Genomic DNA, 21,862 nt, shown 5'->3' with positions numbered 1-21,862 from the left:
CCTGTCTCGCTCTGTCTCTCTAGCTATCCATCCATCCATCCATCCATGTTGGAAAGAGAGAGAGAGAGAGAGAAGAGAGAAGAGAGAAGAGAGAAGAGAGAAGAGAGAAGAGAGAAGAGAGAGAGAGAGAGAGACCTGATGCATCAGATTGAAATGAGGTGTAGCTTAGACTGAGGTCCTTTTCCACATTGAAACATCTTTGGTTTCTATTAAAGGTTTTGTGGACGAAACATGGTAAGACTATCAGGAAGCTCTCACATTTTGTTGAGGTTTTAACAGGAACCATTGGACCAGATCTCCACCCTAAAAATTACTTTTCCCCAATGTATTACCGTGCCAATTCTGAAGAAGGCAAAACCACAATGTACTGGTAAATTACAAGGAGAACACACACACACACACACTCCCTTCTAACCCTGCTGGAGCAGGTGATTGGACTAGAATAGATATCTCATTATCTTTCTCCTCCCTCCCTCCCTCCTTATTTCTTTTTGTCCCTTCCTTCCACCTCCCCTCTTTCTTCATCTGTCCCTTTTTCTTTCTTTCTTTCCCCTTTCTCTTTCTTTTCTTCCTTCTCTCTTTCTCTCTCTTTTCTCTCTCTCTCTCTTTCCCTCTCTCAGGCTCACCCCATTGACTTGGTGCACTGCTTCGCTCGGACTTGCTTGGGCAGGTCCCTCCGGTGCAGCGGACTCAATGGGGTGGACCTGCGGGTCTGGCACCTAGAACGTGGCAGTGGCAGCACTTTTGAAAAGTCGAGCAAAGCCAGAGGTTGGTAATTTTTGCTTCAAAGACTCACAAAAGCTTCTGGGTTGTGCACAAGAAGGGACACACATGTCAATGCAAATCAGCAACATAAAATAAAGAAATAAAAATAAAACAAATCAACAAGAATCGGCAAAGCATCTCTCATTAGTTTTTATTCACTACTAAAATCTAATCAGAGGTGCTTTGCCGATTCTAGTCCAATGACCTGCTCCAGCAGGGTTGGAAGGGAGTGTGTGTATATGTGTGTGCATGGCTATCAAAACTCCAAAAACAGATCAAGTAGCTCTGGGGAGGCCAGTCATAAATTAGAACACTTGCTAAACAACCAGCCATTAAGTGAGGACCACTTGTATTTGGTTTGCCAGTCACCTGGCCATGCCCACCCAGTCACATGACCACCAAACCATACCTATCCGGTCATGTGACCAGCAAGCCATGGCCAGCCAGCAAGCCACACCAGCCAGTCATGTGACCAGCAAGCCACACCCTCAAATTAGGCCACGCCCACAGGAATTTAAATCCAACCCCTGGGTGGGGGGCACCGAGGATGAGTTTGTAGCACAAAGAGGGCAGTGGACTGAAAAAATTTGGGAACCACTGATCTAATGCGTGCACCCTTTTGTTTCTTCTGGGAAATATCAGTAAACTGTAGATTCCATATTCAATAGTCCACACAACACACTTTTTGCAAATATGGGAAACATGCAAACAACTCAGTTTCAAGGTTTATTCTTATTTTGCTTTTAACAAACATTTTAGTATGAAGGCATTTTTTGTTAGAGTTTTTAGTTAGGCATGGCACAGACAAAAGGGAAAAAACAAAAAAACAAAAAACAGATTCATCAGCAAGTCCAGCATTTAAATGGCAGATTAAGAAAAGAGCCTTGTATTAACCCTATGTAGAAGTCTGTATTATTTCTTAGAAGATATTTTGCAAGCAAAGTACTACAGTTATTTGCATTGAAGTAAAAACGTATTTTTGATCAAGAAAATTACATTTTTCTGACTTTCTTTATATCACAAATGTCACAAAAACCCTATTTCCCAAGAAAATATATCCAACGTATTTGGCTAACTTTGTCATTTTAAAAGCAAAGCAGACATGCGCTGCATATAGAGACAATGCATATTTTGTTCAAATCAAGTGTGTAAACTGAGCAATGTTAATTCATAAAAGAGAAGGGGAGGGAGTCATTGTTTGGGAGATGAAATACAGTTAGCTGCATTGAACAATATATTGCCTAATATTAATTGAAAATAATGTCTCAGTTACCTGCTCTGTATGTTTTCATGAAAAAGAGACAAGTCTAGTACCAATAGAATTGCTACAGCAGAACATCAATGTAGAAGGAGTACATTAAACACAGGTATCTCAAAATAATGCAAAGTCCCCTCTTTGGGGGCAGACCGTTCATCTCAATGCTCAAAGCATTGCGAAAATGGCCATGGAGGACAGGGGGACAAGAATTTGTACTCTTTACCTGTCTGTAAATTTGTGTTAATATAAAAATCCACATCATTCAGAACGTACTGTCCAGGCATCCCTAAACAGTAACAAAACTGATTCTAATTGCTATTAGAGAGTGTCTGGGTAGGACTAGCCAAAAGAAAGTAAGTCAATAGTATTATTATCTACCTGGTTGGTTGTAGGCAAGCAACCTTCTCCAAGCCTAGACTTCCAAGTGAGAAAAATAATAATTTATACAGTCAAGTTGGAAATCAGACAGTTGAGATGTCATCAGATCTTTTCACCTTCATAGTGCAAGAATCCTCTCTTTACTTCATTCTTGGTGATAGTGTAGTGACGTAAAGCATTTAGATCCAAGAGAAGCATTACTATCAATGAGAATCAAAATGAGGATGTTGGGAGCAGTGAAGAAGTCCGAAAAGACGGCTATGATCGAATATGAGAAAATGTCTACTAATCAGAATATTTTGCTCACACATTTTTTTCTGAGATCATTCAGATTTAGTCAAAGTTTCCGTTGCTTTCTGTGCTTATTTTTCTAACTCTCTTCTTGCCTCATTAATACCCTCCTTTTTGTTCCTTTCTAATACTTAAATACCACAATGCTTAAGGAGATTGGGGAGCGAAACGGCAAATTATGACGATGCTTTATCAAACCATATTCTAATATTTAGGAATAAGTAGTATCTTTCAGCTGATGTCATTTCCAAGAACAGACAAAAGAATATTAATACATTCCTTGCAAGGCTTTTTTTTTTGGGGGGGAACCTATAGGGTTGGTGCATATTCCTTGTCGACCTCAAAATTTTAGGATTGGGAGAAATAATATGTCTGAAATGATGGAGATTTACTGACACCCAGTACAGATAATACTCAATAAAAAGAGCCAGTGATCAACTCAGTAGGAAGAAACTACCTATCTCAGTACAGCCCACTTAGAGGATGAGATCAATTCAAGAACTTGCTGTGCATCCTTTGTCTTTATGTGCAAATAGCCAAAGGCACATTTGCTAAAAAAAACACCCATTATCTGAGAAAAGCAATTGCAAGAAAAAAGAAAAGGAAGAAGAAAAAAACACCCTATTGTCTAATGGATGATAGAGGCAGAAGAAGGATGGTTGAATCAGCAACATCCAGTTTTAAGGGTTTCTCTAGTAGGTGGCACGCAGAGCCATTTGTGCCGGCACGCAAGCTGCAGGCAAACTTACTTCACTGGGCATGCGCGTGTGTCACAGCTGATTTTCAGCTGGTTTAAGGCCATTTTTGGCCTCTCAAAGGCTTGAAGAAGGCTTCTGCAGGCTTTGCAGGCCGAAAACTTAGCCCCATTTTGTCACTGCCTGTTTTTCTGAAAATACAGGAAGTGACAAAACGGGGCTAGTTTTCGGCCTGCAAAGCCTGCAGAAGCCTTCTTCAAGGCTTTGAGAGGCCAAAAATGGCCTCAAACTGGCCGAAAATCAGCTGTGAGGTGCACTGCAGGTAAGGGGGCAGCGTGGTTGGGTGGGGATTATGCACACATGCGTAGGGGGCACGGGGGTGCATTGCCTTCTGGGTGCTGGCACGCGAGTGCGAGCATGCAAGCGTGCACACACTTTTTGGCACAGGAGCTCAAAAAGGCAAGCCACCATTGCTCTAGTATCTAATGCTCAAACAACTTCAACTCAGAATCCATAAGCTTGTTCCTGTGTAGCACAAGCTGCAAGAAAATGAGTATTTAATTAATGCACATATGGTTTACCTAACTACACACAGGCCCTTTGAAAACATCATGAACTCAGTCTGCAGACCGTCTGTTGTATTTACGCATTTCAATGCAAGTAAGCCCCCTCAACTCAGGGAGGCATAGTTAGCAGGAATATTCCTGCCACTTTCCTGTTTAAGTGTTTCACCTCGGCTTCATGCTTTGCTATCGTACCCCAAAGCAAGATATTTTGGGCAGAGATGTGAACCGGCGAAGGAAGTCATTTTCACTACCCGAAACATATTTACTGGGATTAGAAGACCATTAGGTCTCTGTAACTGTTTACTTTTGGAACACAATTCTAAATTCTATTTTAGAAATTTATATAGATTGTACCAGATTGGAGTGGGAGGCTCAGAGAGATATAAACTTTACAAAGTGGTCAACATTTTCCTTTTCTTTCTTCTGCCACCAACAGAGGTTCCCCCCCTTATAATAGCAGCAACTTGGGGCCTCTTTCCTGGTATTCCCAGGAACAACCATGTGACCATGCAACATTTTATGACCATGTTTCATAAAATTCCAGAAGTGGGATAGCAAAGTCTTCTTCCCTTCAAAGTGCTCAGTGATGCTGAAAGCATGTCTGAAGTATTAAAGGATTAAAACAGGCTAGAAAAGACCTCTTGGCCACCTTGTAAAGTTTATATACAAGCCCAGAAGGATGAAGTATTTCTTTCCTAAGTTTGCATGCAGTGGAATCCAGGCTGCAATTCTTTTTAAATCCCACCATCATGTATTATTACATATTGTAGTGGATTAAAAAAAATCTCATTTCATGCATGACTCCAATAGGGCAAGGAGATCTATGCCATGAAGGTTGCCTCACTTGTTTGGATTTTGTTGCTTTTGTTGAATTGTGATTGTTCATGTTGGATGGCTAACTACCGTAATTCTTTGAATCACAGGAAACTGAAACAGAAATGACAGCTCAGTGGCAAGGAGAACTAGAGGGAAATGGGAACCATCAAGCAGGAGTGGAGAAGTAAAGAGGCACATGTGCTCCATGGATGAATGGGGGACTAAATATACATTCTTAGTAAGCATATCAAAAATATCAGATGGTATCGATATAAGTATAACCAAACATTTTATATATTTCATTGAAATCTAAATTCATATTAATCTGGATGATACTGTGCTTATGTAGTAACTAAAAAGAATCTTCCAGGCCACCAATATCATGAATGGTTCAAAAAGAGAAGAGAAATTAATAGTTGAATCTATAATATTTTTAGGACGCGATGGTTTTTGAATACATAAGTATTGCTTATAAGGCAACAAAGCTATGTATCTATTTGAAACCAATTTTCATTTTTTTTTTTTAAAAAATCTTTCTACAAATTACATATCGGGAACCAATTCATATTTGGGTATTCTACTGTAAGCATAAACAATGGTTACTATTCATCTGAGATTTGTGTTGGAGATATTTACAAGTAAGCCAAGGCTGGTAAATTTCAGCTTCCTTTCATGTGCATACACCTTTGTTATATTTGGAATTATTTTTAACAGTTTGGAAGATGGTACATATGCATAATTACGCAGAACCAGCATCTCATAATACAGAAAAACCTTCTTGTAATTGTTTTTAACAGCAGTTGGAAACTAGTTTACAGAATATCAAGCTTAGACCCATGCTGAGTGTTCTTTCAATCTTGCAAGTAGGGTATCAGTTTAATTTACAATGTAGTTGAAAAATGAACGTAAAACTTTTTGTTTTTTTTTTCAGTTGAACCCAGCATTTGCTAGCAAAACAGATGACATTTGGTACAACATTCATCACCAATATTCTGTTAATTGCATTTTATATATTTAAAAAGTGTGCATATGCAGTTGAAAATGTAACAAGAGTAGGCATGAAATTGTTAAAGCCACAAGCCATATTACCATGTGCTAGATGCAGAGTATTTGCAACCCCTCTTACCCAGAGGGCACTGGAATTAATAGGTACTTTAGACATGTCCAAATACTCCAGAGGTGCTCACCTATTAGTAGGCAATGCAACACTGAGCTGTGGAGAAATACCATTAGGATAGATAAAAGGTTTCATGACATGAGTAGATTTGCAAGGAAGTGGCTGATTATGGAGATTGTCCTATAAAAATTTAACCTGTTAGAGATATTCCACATCTTGGGATGCTTACAAACAGGAAAGAGAAATCCATGTCCTGATTTTGGGGGCAAAGAAAGTTATTCTCCTGAACGTGGATGATCCTTTCTTCGGTACTGTGACTCTTATTCATTGAGAGATGCATTTTCATACATGTTTGCATTCTGTCTGTGGACAACTTAATTATTCTCCTGGGTCTGAGTTAAAACAGTCTGAGGACTAATTCAAATGTCATTAGCTCTGATCTGGAGATGGCTAAATAGCACTTTGTGTGAGGGCAATTCTGTGCAGGAGTTGTAATCTATATTTAGTTTGATTATGAACAATCACCATTTAAAAGTGCCTTTCAGCCTCTTGTTTGCACTGAGAATCTCTGCATGGGGTATCAGCCATGTGACGGGAATTGTTTTTGTCAGTCCCTAATGGAGAGGTTGTAATTTTGACATTAGTAACCCTCAAATCTTTATTCACAGTAATGTCTATTCACCCTGAATGCTTGTAGTTATACTGGCTTTTGGAAAAGTCTACCAAATGTTTATGCACTAGCATTGGCAAGTTGACTTTACCAACAAATCAAAGGATACTAGTACTTTAGCATCTTTACTTGATGGGAGTAATGACAGATGTAAGTGCTTTGTGAACACTCCAAAGAAACCGTCAGACTCTTGAAGGACAATGCTTAAAACATCCTTTGCCTATGTTGCCTTGAAGAGGAATTGCAACTGAGAGACAGTGTTTAGAAGCTAACAATATATACGCAGAAGAATGGGGCCTTAGGATTTCAAAAGGAGAGGCAAAACAGATAGGAATGAGGCAAAGAAATCTAATCCATGACTCTACAACTCATAGTAGAGAAGCTTCATGTCATCTACCAAACCAACTGAACAGGAGAAGATAAACAAATATAAAGAATCAGTCAAATCCCTTAATTGCCCTCCCCTCCCCTCCCCCTCCCTATTTTGCACTCCATGGTGTGCTGCTGTCTGTTAGTCAGAATGCCATCACATAATGCACTAGTGACTGCAGATCTTCGGTCACTTCCTGCTTTCTTCTGTCATCATGGTCTTCTGGGGAGAGAGACAGAGAGAGAGAAAAAAAGGAGCTGATGATGTAAACCTTATCCAGAACAACTTTTCACTGCAGAAGGAATAACCAAGGCATCTCGATTGTATTCACCTTGTTTCTGGGCTTTCTGTATGAGATGACCATGCTGAGCCTGAGGGAGGGGTCAAACGCATCATATATTATGAGTCCCTGCGTGCCCGCAAGAGATCTAAGTCCAGCCCACCTTGAATGCCTTCTTAATTCCCACTCATTTCCCTTGACGATTAGTAGCTCAGATTTTTGTAGAGAGCTTAAAGCTTTCAATAAATCTTTATACTTTGAACTTCCTACATCTCCCAGTTTCCCTGGCACTTGACATTTACTCAGATTTCCATCTTTAGGGAACATGTGCAGAAAATGCTGTGGGGTTTGTTTTTTTAAAAAAACTTTGCTGGATTTTGTGCATTCTGCTTAAACAACATTCCTTAATTTTGAGGAATTTTGAGAATTTTGAGACTTGGGAAATTAAGCATGAATGCTTTGTGATAGTTCTCCAATCTTAATGTGGACATGTCTGCATGTACATAATAAAAATATTCATGAAAAACAAAGCCAGAGGCCAAATCTTTGAAACAGTATCAGTGGAAAGCATGTCCCCCAATGGCAGATGAACTGCATATCAAAGCAAAGGTAGGGAAGCATTTCAGATTTGGATCTACATTTCTACAAGAAATCAGGAGGAGACACTACCAAGTGTTACGTCTGTAAGATAATATGTTATATGCTTATATTCCTTAAAGGTAATGTAAGTTTATTGTAAAAGACATGGAAATGATTAATAACTATGGCGAATTATCAATTGAATATGGATTTAATCTTCAGAATGTAATTATTTAACTAATAAGCTTGGAATCATGTAGGAAGCCCTACTTCATCTCCCAATCATTTCTTTTCATAAAGATTGTCCTACCTGCATAACAGAAAACCATGTTCTACACCTGGAATGTATGCTATTTTCCTCAGCTTTTCCATGAAGAAAGGGAGCCAGATCAAATTGCTCACATTAAAATGAAATGAAAAAAGACGAAAGAAAGAAAGAAAGAAAGAAAGAAAGAAAGAAAGAAAGAAAGAAAGAAAGAAAGAAAGAAAGAAAGAAAGAAAGAAAGAAAGAAAGAAAAAGAAGGAAGGAAGGAAGGAACGAAGGAAGGAAGGAAACAAACTGAGCTTTCCTACCCTTTTTGATGAATGCCAGCTAAGTAGATGGAACAGTGGGACATCAGTTCAAAACAGTCAGTAATTAATTGCAATCAGGATTGCAATTAATTCATAAATACAGATATTTATGGATGTAGGAGTTCATCTTACAAGAAGACAAGAATGGTGCTGTGACAAAACTCAGGTAGCTACTTCAGCATTTTTTTTAAAAAAAAAATCTCATTTGATATCTAAAGTTTAACCCATCAGGATTATTGCGCAATATTGAACTGCATTTTGAGGAATATTGTGGCAGAAGTCACAATCTTTCTGCACATAATCACAGAGGAATTAAATTTAATTCATATATCTAAAGTAATATTTAGCAGCTTTTATTAATATAAGAAAAAAAATGATTGTGTACTGTGTCCTACAACTGATGTAGCAATTTTTATAGTAGAAAGCCTTTTAGTGCCTTTGCCCAGAGTAGTAAGTATGCTACTTTTTTGATACATTGAAAGTTTCTAGCAGTCAAAAGTTTAAATGTTTAAGGTTGGGAGGGAGTTAAGGAGGGAGTTAAGGAGGGAGAAATCTGCTAAACATCACATAATAATATATAAATGTTAATTAGAGGAGGGTTTTTAAATGGCTGATCCAATTAGTGTCTGCTTAAAGTTCCCTGAATGCAGAGAAAAGCTTTTTGATCAAGGCGATAACATCAGACTCTGTGAAAGGTCTCGAATGAAAGGGATTCTTTGTTCTGACACTTTCCCATCTTTTTTGGGCTCTCCTCCTCCTCTTCCCAATCAGATCTGCTGTCATATCTAAAAGCATGAAGAAGTCCTTCATCTCCCTCTCTTCCCCCACCTTCCCCTTCTTTCCCAAGTCATTATCTTTTTTTACATAACTGGTAAGCAATTACACTGCTTCATATCCTGCTATCTTCATTTCTTTTCCCTCTGCATTGGCTGAATCTCGGTAATTATTCATATTACCTCTGCATTTCCCCAAGGTTTTGTTTTATGTAAATTTACCAAGAGTCGCATTCCAGTTGCTTGCGCTGTGACGAGGGCATGGATGTATTTGTTCTTGGTTTATGGTTGTAGAGTAACATTCCAAGTGATATTCAGTGCAGAGAAACATAAGGTTAAAGCTCTGCTATTACAATTCTAAAAAATGAATAGCTAATAACCTTCTAACACAAGAGCGATCCCTGAAATCCTGTTTGAACCCAGAGTTCTTCACAGGCATTATGGCTGAGCAACACTGGGCAAGTTCCACCCAACCGCAGCTACTCTGTCAGCAGAAGATGCTTATCCTGGGACATTTTAAATTATCTCCTTCTGCATTCCTGTGTAGCCCTTCAATCTGCACCAAAGCATCACCAGATAGATTGATACTCAGCCGTAGCATACATGGACAATTTTAAAAGACATTTTGAGGAAAGGCTGCATCCAAACATTGCTTTTCCCCCCATTTGGTTTGTGTGGGCATTTGACCATCGTTGAATATGATCCACTATATTATAGTTTGTTATCTACCATCTCTCTTTCTCATCTATCATTTATCATCACACATACTTACACATTCTTAAATTAACTTTCCTTTAAAAAAAAAAACTATACACAGTTGATAACATAACATAAAATATGGATGCTACCATAATCATAACCAGACATTCTATTAAGTTTTAAGACTGCAGGTTTCTATAAAGGCACCTGAAAGTAAATCAGTAATTGAGTGAGGTTTCCACTCCTATAGATAAGGATTGGTATGTAAGGCAATTTTCTCTTGCTATTTGGCAGTAAGAAATCAGTTTTCATTATAATCTGTCAGTTTTGAGTACGGTGGTATTTCAAACCCTAAATATATTCTCCCCCTCATAATGTATACTCGAGATAGTGAGGGACAGGAGCCGAGTAAAGATGAACTTTACTCTTAGCAACCCCAGATGAAGGCTTTCATCTTCAGCAACTCAGAGTTTCAGGGCTTCCTTCTCAAAGTGGCTTGGAAAAACCCAACTGTGTTAGCTAGGACAATGACCAACAAGTGTGTTATTACTGGTGGCACTACTTTATTTCATATAAAACCTCCCAGCTCCCCAATCTGGGAATTTGGGAAATCTGCCTTAAATCTTCCAGTTGTAGAATATGATATACATGTTACTTCACCCCAAACCACCAAAGAAGGAAGATAGCATTTCCATTCAGATAAAAAACAATTTATAGAAACTAATTATATTTTTCTCACCAGTGGAGGTAATAAACTTTGAAACTATGTCTAAAATGTCAAGCACATGGCAGCTTAATTTTTAGTAATGCTGGAGGAAGGAGGGAGGGAAGGAGAGAGAGAAAGAAAGAGAGCATGAATTAGACAGTGACACAGAAGAGAAGAATTTCAGATGCAGCCTTTTAATTTGGTGTGTCCTTTTTTTTTTTTTTTTTTTGACAACTATTTAAATGGAGGCTCTTGCAGCTCATATTTCTCTCTCCCATCTGCAACATTGCAGTATATTGCCAATATGCTGGCAAGGACAAAGAAGTACACACAGTAATAAGACATTTTAAAATCTCTGTGACAGAACTGCCACTGTTACAAAGCTTCTATATTTGGTTTGGAGAGACATGAAATCCCATTATAGGTGTAAATAGCTCATCTTGGTGGTATATGATACCGGCATCAAGTAATCAGCACTGGAAAAGAAATGTATTTGTGGTTCTATTTGATCTATCTTGGGTAAGGATTTCAGAATTGGATTTTATAATTAGGATGTGACAGAGAATTGAGTTTTTTTCAGGTCTTGGTTTCTGTCTACCAAGGAATCAAGCTGCTTATGTCTATGACCATAACGGTGTGTTCTCTTTCATTTCTCACATAATCAAACTCTGCAATTGCTTTTAAGTTCAGTTTCTATGAAGCAGAATAGTTCAGTAGTTAGAAGTGGCATTTGGCAATGTTCAACCAAGGGCATGAAATTCTCAGAACATACATCGATTGCTTTTGGAATATTGATTTCAGAGAGCCAGGCCTAATTCCAGCCAGTAGAAATGGCTGATTTGCTTGGCTTTTTCTTTGTAACAGTTAAGTTTATGAAGAAATCGACATTGTTGCTCCATTGAAAAAAGGTACTTCAAACAAAACTGTTTGTAATTCTCATTCATTTCCCCATGTATAGTTCCATAGTAGAATCAGTGATCACTAATCATCTCCTTCCCCAACCCCTGATATAGACCACATCAGATATTATAAGGATCAGATACAGAAAATGTAGCACTCATTTGTGCACAGGAAGGGGATGTTCTCTGTTGGCTGTTGACAGAATTGGTAAGTCTAAATCTTCTGCAGTTTGGCTCACTCTATTTCTTTTTCCTCATTAACCCCTTGGCAACTGGGTTTGGTTGCAGAAGGAAGTAAGAGGCTGGAGGACTCCATGTTCTCATCTGCAGTCAATCCTTGACCTTTCCAAGTGACTGTTGTTTGAAGAGAATTCTGTTGGTCCATTTTTCGAGTTGGGTCATGAAAATTAGCACTCTGGACAATGTGCTTGGGATGGAGGATGGTTTCTTTTGACAATATAACTGACTGCAAAGTTCTCAAAGGTAGCCTCAAAATCAGAACGCTGAGAATAGTAGTATTTATAGTGAAAATAGGCTTTGATTTTAGGGTGTGTCGTCATGTTGATTTGACATGTTTTTGTTCTGAGGGTCATGTGAAGGGTTAGGGAGTGTTAAAGGTAAAGGTTCCCCTCACATATACGTGCTAGTAGTTTCCGGCTCTAGGGGGCAGTCCTCATCTCTGTTACAAAGCTGAAAAGCCAGAGCTGTCTGAAGACGTCTCCGTGGTCATGTGGCCAGCATGACTAAACACCGAAGGTGCACAGAACACTGTTACCTTCCCACCAAAGTGGTCCCTATTTTTCTACTTGCATTTTTACATGCTTTCAAACTGCTAGGTTGGCAGAAGCTGGGACAAGTAACGGGAGCTCACTTCATTACACGGCACTAGGGATTTGAACCACCGAACTGCCAGCCTTTCTGATTGACAAGCTCAGCGTCTTAGCCACCGAGCCACCGCGTTCCTCATTAGGGAGTGTTAATTTTTTCTAAATGTGGAATCTTCTGTAGTGTGGAATTCTCATGAGGGGTTTGGCATTGAAGATCAGGGGAGGCAAGTATTGTGATTTAGGAAGTTTCCATATCATGATTTGTGGCATCTTGCTTCCTGATTGATTTGCTGGTATCAGTTGGCTGTGTATTGTCAATTTCAATTTAAAAAGGGTTTTGGATATTTTTATAACCTTGCACAAGGTCAGGGGAGACTTTTGTGAGGAATGTGAGGAAAAGGGAGTCCAGTCTATGTTTTGGCTAGCAGGAGTGTCACAGAGGCTTATGTTTTTTTTTACTTTCCAACACTATTTGGGGATTCAAGTCAGATTCATATTTTTAGGCATATTTTGTTTTACATAGAGATTCCATTAGTTTTCCTAGCTATAAAATCTATAAAAATATTACATGTGGAACAGCTTTAATAAAATAGCATGGGGTCTCCTGCTTGAGCAGCATTAGAAGACCTCTGAGAACCCTTCAAATTCTGTTATTATGTAAAAACTATTTCCTATAATAGAAAGGAAAGATGAATTAACTTACCCTGAGATTAATTTTCTGTCTGTGATTGTGTAGGCTCTTCTATGTTTTCAACTTGACTATTCATTTCAACTGAAAACAAAACCGTAAAGGTTATTTTTCTGCATTCTTTTTCAGTCCGTCATTCTTTCTGAAATTCAGTAATCAAATTGTTGAACAATTATTTCATCAATTGCATTAGAAGATTTCCAAATCACACTAGAGAAAAACTCATTTGACTGGCTCATTTAAAAAGAAACATTGAAATCATTGCTATAAATGTGGGAGTCTTTGGACCTGATTTGAAATAAAACATTTGATTTAATTCACTGAAATATTTTAGTGTCATTTTAACATTAGTATTGTATGTAGTAAGTAGCATTGCAATGTTTTATTATATGGCCTTATAAGAGTGTAAACATCTGTCAGTTCCTCATCCTGGATCACAGCAGGATTACCTGAGAGCCAACATGTATGAAGTATGGTTGGTTACACTCAGCCAGATGTCTAGTCTGGATTTGGTATTTTTATCCACCAATCAAGGTCCTGGAATAGGCACAGATGCTATTGTTTGATTGCGTTGAAGGCAGAGGTGGTATTCAGCAGGTTCTGACCAGTTCTGGATATTGTGTTCGTCTGTGAGTCAGACTAAACGGCTGTGAAAATCTGACTCACAGACGAACACAATACAGAAGCCTGATGATGGCAGATGAGATTCTGCCAAAACGTTGCTACAACTTTAAAAGCACAACTATAATGATGTGGGAAAATACCTGAACAAAGCTGAATACCATATATATATATTTGTTTTCTGAGGTTTTTGCGGTTTTCCCTGAACAGAACACCCCCCCAGCCAATCAGAACACAGCCAACCTCCCAACCAATCAGAACACAGCCAAACCCCCAACCAATGAGAACACACCCCCAGCCAATCAGAACACAGCCAAGCCCCCACCCAATCAAGTCACACCCCCACTAGCAGTTAAAAGGAAGAAGCAGCTGCAAGCTCACATCACTCTGAGAAGCACAGAGCCAAAGACACAAGCCTGAAGATGATGAATGAGACTTCATCGAAACGTTGCCTAGATACTTCCAATCTTACGCGGGAGAAAACCCGAATAACCAAAGATCCACATACAAATACCCATGAGAACCGCAGAAAATATATATATATATATATATATATATATATATATATATATATATATATATATATATATATATATTGTATATATATTGTATATATACTGTATATATACTGTATATATACTGTGTGTGTGTGTATAGAAAATTATAACCAGCCACATGAGCAAAGAGATCCAACAGACGATCATACCAAGAGAAAAATCTTCCAGATGCCCCAAACTATACGGCCTCCTAAAAATACACAAAGAAGGCATACCTCTCAGACCCATAGTCAGCTCCAGAGGAGCACCACTACAAAACCTAGCTAAACACTTAGAAAAACAGCTACAGCCCCATGCTGAAACAGCAGCTTCACATGTACAAAACTCATACCACTTCTTGGAAATGATCAAAGATCTACATGTGGAGCAAGAAGATCTGCTTGTAAGTTTCGACGTGGTTTCACTATTCACTCAAGTCCCGATAAAAGAGACCCTTGAAATCATCAAAAATAAATACCAACCAGCTAAACACCTCATGGAACTAACAGAACACTGCTTAACCAACACATATTTCATATACAAAGGACAAAGATACAAACAAATTGAAGGAGCCCCTATGGGATCACCACTGTTACCCGTCATTGCAAACCTGTTCATGGAAGAATTCGAATCCAGAGCCCTGGCCAATGCCATCCACAAACCCAAACTATGGTTAAGATACATCGATGACACATTTGTGATTTGGCCCCATGGAAAAGAAAACCTAAACAATTTCCTAACACACCTAAACAGCACACACCCCAAAATCAAGTTCACCATGGAAACGGAAACAAACAAACAACTACCATTCCTAGATGTACTAATCTACAAAAAAAACAGATGGCACCCTAGGACACACCGTATACCAGAAGAAAACACACACCAACCGCTACCTCAACGCCCAATCCCACCACCACCCAGCACAGATAAACTCCGTGGCTAAAACACTAATTACCAGAACCAAACGCCTGGCAGACAAGACACACATTAAGACTGAACTATGCACCCTGACTAAAGTACTGACAGCCAACGGCTTCCACAAAAGCAAAATCACCAGCTTGATCCACAAAAACACACTGAAACATAATAGAGACCCAGAAGATGAACAGACCTATGGAACAGCTGTCCTGCCCTACATAAGAGGTACTACAGACAAAATTAGTAAGGTACTACACAGACATCACATCAAGACTGCCTTCAAAACAGACAGAAAAATAGCAGCCATCCTTAGCAACCCCAAAGATAAAATTGACCTGGAAAACCAAGGCATATACGAAGTCCCCTGTGCATCATGCCCGGCCACATACATTGGACAGACCAATAGAAGAATAAGTACCCGTCTGGATGAACACAAAAATGCAGTCAAAAAGCTGGAACACACTTCCTCACTAGTCCAACACATGGAAGCCACAGGTCATAGCATCAACTTCAATGGCACCAAAACCCTAGCCACTATAGAAAACCCCAGCCACAGAATAATCAGAGAAGCCATAGAGATTGAAAAAAGACCAGAAAGCATGAACAGAAGAGATGATTCCACCAGGCTGTCAATCATTTGGAAGCCTGCACTCACAAACAAAAAAATCTCCACACCACAAGCCAGGCAAACACCTGGGCACAAACAGATCCCCCTTGATACCTCCAGCTCAAACACACCCCAACCAGGCACCCAGATGAAACCTAGCTTCCTAACAAATGATAGCCGTCCATTTACTGGGAGCCAAGCTGCACTAAAGGCCTCCAATAAAGAAACACAATGTTACCAGCCAATCAAGATACAAAAAGAGCCACCAGATATTAGAAACACCAATCAAGCAGAACACAGTAAACTCCAAGACCAATAAACACAGACCAAGACTCCCAACCAATCAGGATGAAGAAAAAACCATTCTGGCACAGCAATAGGCTGCCCCAAATTTAAATCTGAAACCACTGTAAAAGTCTGACTCACAGACGAACACAATACAGAAGCCTGATGTGGCAGATGAGATTCTGCCGAAACATTGCTACAACTTTAAAAGCACAACTACAATGACGTGGGAAAATACCCAAACAAAGCTGAATGCCACATATCTATCTATCTATCTATCTATCTATCTATCTATCTATCTATCTATCTATCTATCTATCTATCTTTGGTTATTCGGGTTTTCTCCCGCGTAAGATTGGAAGTATCTAGGCAACGTTTCGATGAAGTCTCTCTATGAGACTTTGCCTAGATACTTCCAATCTTACGCGGGAGAAAACCCGAATAACCAAAGATCCACATACAAATACCTGAGAACCTCAGAAAATTATATATATATATATATATATATATATATATATATATATATATATATATATATATATATATATATATATATATATTCTCTCTACAGTACTGCTATTGAACACTTCATGACTAATACCGCTGATTGATATAGAACTTTATTCAAAGCTGAATTCTATAAAATATCATAGCAAATGTTTCACTGCACCAACCGCAAAGTGAAGCGTCTGTGCTGCTAAAATATGCAGAAATGTTTACTCAGAGAACCAGCACCTGGCTGTGAATATGTGTGAAATATAGCAGAAACTCTAGCATCTTAATCAGGAGCATGGTCAACATGAATGAAGTCTCAAACAGTATCATCCTCTGGTTAAGACAACAAACCAATTAGTTGCCCACTTGTACCATAAAAAGTAAAGAGCAGATGGGCATTATAGACAGCTAAAGATATCATAGATATCACTATAGCTATTAAGGCACCTTAGGCAGTAATTATTTCAGTTGGCAACCATCTACCCTTGGCCCTGGAATTGGACTAACCTGCAGGTGACAATCCATTCTTTTCAAGGATACCAACTATAGAACTTTAGAGACCTAAAGGCCAAAATCCAATATTTCAGTCAAACTAACAATTGAATGAGATGCGCTTACAAGGGCAATTACTTTCCACTTTAATACCGAGCAGGCAAAAAGCAGCGATATTCAAAATGTACCTGCATTTTATCCTTTTGAATGAGTATTTCAGGCTCATTTGAATTATAACAGAAATATACATATATAATTCTATACACTCTCACACATATTATGACAATTGTATGAATGCAATAAATGGCGGTTATCATGATGCAATTATTTGTCATTAGAAATAGCCATAGAACACTGTGGAGCAAAAGCTGAGTCTTCTAGATGACTATGTAATGGACGATATCTGGTCTCTGAGTTCTTAATACTATAGAATATATTTTCTTATGAATTGTTTCTGTAGGGCTGAATGAAATTCTGCATAAAGTCTGAATTATAATAACTTATTCCTATTATACTTCTATGGTTATTCTGTGGAATAAAACTGTTTTTCCACATCCATAGCTGATGCTTGGCATTTCCCTGGAAGGCTCTTGACTGGAAGTTTTGAAATTGCCTGAATAAATTCACACCTGAACTGAAGATTTGAAAAATAAGAGACAATAGAAAAAAATTAATATGCTTGTCATACGCTGTGAAGCAAATCTGCTTCTGACTCACTGTTGTCATACCAATATACTAGCAAAGATTCTGTTGAATTGCTTGTGAATTATTCATCTATATTTTACTTCCACACTTCCTAGATTAAACCACTTACTGGAGTAGCACAGATATTTTCAAACTTAAATGAGACTGCTCTTTCTATAGAAATGCAGAGAAATAACTATTGTGTCAAAACTGATCCCTGCACTTAAGGTCAAACATTTTACTTGCTATATTTTCTTCCTACTTAATGAATTAAATCAATACATGCTTAGTTAGGAAAATAATAATAATAGCTGCAGATGATGATAATCTATCCTTGATGTTAAATTTGATTGAACATGTTAGTTCATTCTTTATTTGTGAGCCTAAGGATGAAGATGCTTGCCTCCCATTTGGAAGGTTGAGAGTTCAATCCTATGTAGCGGCAGGTTTTTCTCTTTCAGGATGCAAAGAAAAAATATCTGCTGTGAACTCCACATAGGGATCCAGAAGGGCATCTGGCCAGTAAATGCTCAGCTCTATTCAGTCACTCCAGTTCTATCCCAAATTAAGGGATTAAAGGATTGTAAAAAGAAAACAAACACTTCATTCTTTACTTATATGATTTCCCCCGAATGGAAGTCCTTCCTCCATCAATGATAAAACCAAACTTCACAGGAAATCAAATAGATTCTCAACTTGTGCTATGCCACCAATCAACAAAGTTCTTAAATATTTCTGCTGGTAGAAAATCCTCACCTGGGCCTTTATTGCTTTTTAGACATTTAATAATAGATCGTTTCTCTTTTACAGAGAATGGTGGCCCAGGGGGAAGGGTTTCAGAGGGAGGTGGTATGTTCAGGGCTCAGTCTAGTGAGCCCAGCCTTGTGTTGATTTCGTATGCTGAATAAAATGTCCAAGATGACTGTCAACCAATCTGTGCCCCTCTTGCTATGCACAACATAAAGCTCTTCTGCAGGCAACTATTTGAACCAATTGAGAGATGGTAGATGGAAAGGGAAGTGAGATTATGCTGGGAACACTGGAAACTGATTATTATTTGATGCCTTTTATATACTCAGGTTGCAATGCAAATTCAAACATACAAAGTTTGGATCATGACATCATGACAGACAATTCTTTATCTTGATGTCATCATCTTAGGAACAGATGCCTAGGATAGAAAGTGAACCAAACCTATTAGCCGTTATCAGTGAAGTACATAATCTATATAATCTAAAAGAAATGGGTATTGATGATACTGGACTGTTTGGGCAAGAATCGTTTCATTATCTGATAAATGTCTATCACAATTTGTTGTTTGCATAATGAAATCATTCAAGCATTGTTTATATGGATTTTTTTAAAAAAATACACATCGAAAGACACAACTAAAGGAAGCAAATAAGAGGAAGCCTGGATTGAAGCTTGCAAATATACTTATTCTTCAGTCAGAAATAACAACAGCCCAGCATTTTCAAACAAAAGGGTTAAGGGTTAGAGTTGGAAATGTTGGAATGCACGGGATAAAAAAAGACAAGGCAGCATAGCAAATCCATGTCAACCTTTTCACTCTGCATGTAGCTCTGTAATTATTGTGCATGTTTACTAGAATTTAATATGTACTTATATTGTTGTTACCAAGTCATGTCCGATTCTTTGCAACTCCATGGATCATAGCATGCCTGGTCCCCCTATCTTCCACTATCTGCCAGAGTTTGCCTAAATAAATGTTCATTGCATTAATGATACTATCTAGCCAATGTGCTAACAGCCATGTGTGTGTGTGTGTGTGTGTGTGTGTGTGTGTCTGTCTGTCTGTCTATATCTATCTATCTATCTATCTATCTATCTATCTATCTATCTATCTATCTATCTATCTATCTATATCACACAGTTCTATTTTAATCATATGTTGTTCAATAAATCACAGGATAACCTTATAAACCACATTATGATTGAATTAGCCACTGTAGCATGTAATCCATGATTATACCTTAGCACCGTTTGTAAACCAAGAGAGTATGCCTTGTTTTAACCACGGCATACCAGGGAATGGAAATTTAGCCTTTCCATCCTGTAGACCCTGAAATACATTATCAGATTATGAACATTGTAAGGAAACAGAATTCTTTTTCATTTTCTACTTCTTTGGTTCATGATCCCATCTATTTCTTCTAAAAAGGCCATTTAGCTCTTTATAAAATCCAAAATAGGTAGTTTCACAAATATGGATACACACTGCCTGAAGGTGTCTAGCTTCATAATGAACCCTGGTGCCTACACCTCTGTTGTTCAGCAAGGCAAACTTAAACAATCAGCCCCAAATGTTGGAATGAATTAATGAAATCTCGCTGGGTTTTGTCTGCAGATTTAACGCTGACATATAAAGGTGACTAAAGGGAAGGCTGACATTCTCTACATTCAGTTGGTGCTAATTTTTAATCCTATCACCTTGACTAGAAATGGACTGGTTCACAGAATGGGACAGGGAGACAAGAGAGAACAAAGGCATGAAATGAACTGCTTTTGTGTGTGCATTTGCTTTACAGTTGAGTTCCTTGTGGCAGTGGAATTTTTGGCTTAGGCAAATTAGTGTCAGTCCCCTGCTTGAGTGCTCAGGCCTGAATCCCATTGAAAGTTCAATTGTATAAGTGAGGGCAGTAAAGCATTCCTTGCGCTTCACAGCTGGGAAGGCTGGTGGCTTGCATAAATCCACACTTTTTGCAGACTGACTTTGAATGAAGTGAGTCCATATTTTAAGAAAGGGAGGGGTATGTTGCTTGCACCCCCCCAAAAAAAAGGGTCTTGGGAAGCTTACCATCAATACTTGAAATGTTTTCTGTATCGCATTGCCCCTCGGGCTGCACGGAATCAATCACCTGCTTTCCTTTCTCTTCTTCTGCACCTTCAGAAAAGATAAGAGAGGAGAATAACAGATGAACATGGGTGATATCTGGTTAATGGATCATTTGTTATTTGTGATTTGTTATTTTCCATCAGCTCTCTGAATGCCATGAATGCTATTCTGGAAAAGATGAGAGTGGCTTCCCAAAAGGATTGTGAAGGAGGCCGGATTTCAAAAGTGTTCTGCAGCGGGCAAGATTCAGACTTTTATCAGAGCCTGGATTTTTGTCTGCAATGCCAGATTTTCTTTTTCAAGCGTTCCTGAAAAAAATCTTCTTATAACCACCACTACTATCACCACAATCATCATGACCACACCACAACAACTGCCCAATTGCAAAAGACAGTGTAACTTGGAAGAGCTTATACCCTCTGACAATACCATAAACAACATCAAACAGCAACTGCCTATCCCAGAAGGACTCGATAAGTGGATAAAAAATGCCAAATCCACTCTGAACATCTGGCTGACTGTGTGACTTACCTTAATCATAAACCTCAAATGGGGACCTAATTTAAGTTTTGAAAAGTTTCCTCTCTCGAACATTTTAAATAGTACCTGTTCCTGAAAAGCCTGCCTCCTGAGCTACCATACGCAACCTAGAATTTACATGTAAGAAAAGGTGCTTGATGGCCGGCACTCAGCATTTTTGTGATTTCCTGTGCCTCAGGTTGCTGAGGAACTTTGATTGATACTCCTAACAACTCTCCAAAATGACCCATGTAGCCGAAGCCCTCTTCCTGCTTTTGGCTTCATACCCTGTTCTTTCCGAATTTTATGATTTCAGATTTTTAAGAGGCCAATTGCTAGCTAATTTCCATGATGGCTCTTCCCCATTTTATGACAAATGTACAGCATGGCATGCCTACCGGGTGGCTGAGCTATAGAAGTCAAGCAATTGGTTGCTAAGCAATCATCGGAATTTAGGAAGAGGGAAGCAGTTGCGGTGATTGAACATTTCAAAACATCCGTCTTTAAACACAAATAATACATTCTTTTCCCACAGGCAGAGCCGCAAAAAGTATTGAAAGAGCCCCAGTTCCTCACATCAAGCAAAAGATAATCATGAGGAAGCAGGCAGGGAAGGCAGGAGGAAGTGAAACTGAGAATGCCCATTCTTAAATAAATCAGGCATTAAAAAGGGGGCATGCACAATGATCCATTTTTCCAAGGAGCTCGGAGGGGATAGATATGACCAGCCCAATTTTATCTTCATGGGAACTCAAATGAAAATGTCTTGATGGGCTTCAGAGTTCAAAGGGGATTTTGAACTAGGATTAACCCTGTTCTAGATTCTACTTTCCACGCTATACATTTATCACCAAGAAAATTTAGGCAATTTAATTAGCAAAGTAAATGGCCACAAATG

At 38.6% G+C, this 21,862-nt stretch overlaps 1 protein-coding gene across 4 annotated transcripts in view; it reads right to left on the bottom strand.

The window, feature by feature from the left end:
- Positions 1 to 5,178: 5,178 nt before the first annotated feature.
- The window catches only part of MACROD2 (mono-ADP ribosylhydrolase 2), a 1,127,501-nt gene continuing 1,110,817 nt past the window's right edge, over positions 5,179 to 21,862 (bottom strand). For 2 of the 4 annotated variants that reach the window (XM_026668493.2, XM_026668495.2), the window contains 3 exons: positions 20,407 to 20,493; positions 12,966 to 13,034; positions 5,179 to 7,148 (listed from right to left, as the gene is read on the bottom strand). In XM_026668493.2, coding sequence (XP_026524278.2) covers positions 12,973 to 13,034; positions 20,407 to 20,493 — 149 coding nt within the window. In that variant the 3' untranslated portion in view covers positions 5,179 to 7,148; positions 12,966 to 12,972. The remainder of the gene's footprint in view (positions 7,149 to 12,965; positions 13,035 to 20,406; positions 20,494 to 21,862) is intronic. The other 2 variants (XM_087948725.1, XM_087948741.1) reach the window with 1 other exon arrangement.

This window comes from Notechis scutatus, chromosome 1 (genome assembly GCF_049901735.1).
Source record: "Notechis scutatus isolate UNSWTSFEM ecotype Mainland chromosome 1, rNotScu1.2, whole genome shotgun sequence".
NCBI lineage: Eukaryota > Metazoa > Chordata > Lepidosauria > Squamata > Elapidae > Notechis > Notechis scutatus.
This window is presented reverse-complemented; position numbering and strand designations above follow the sequence as displayed.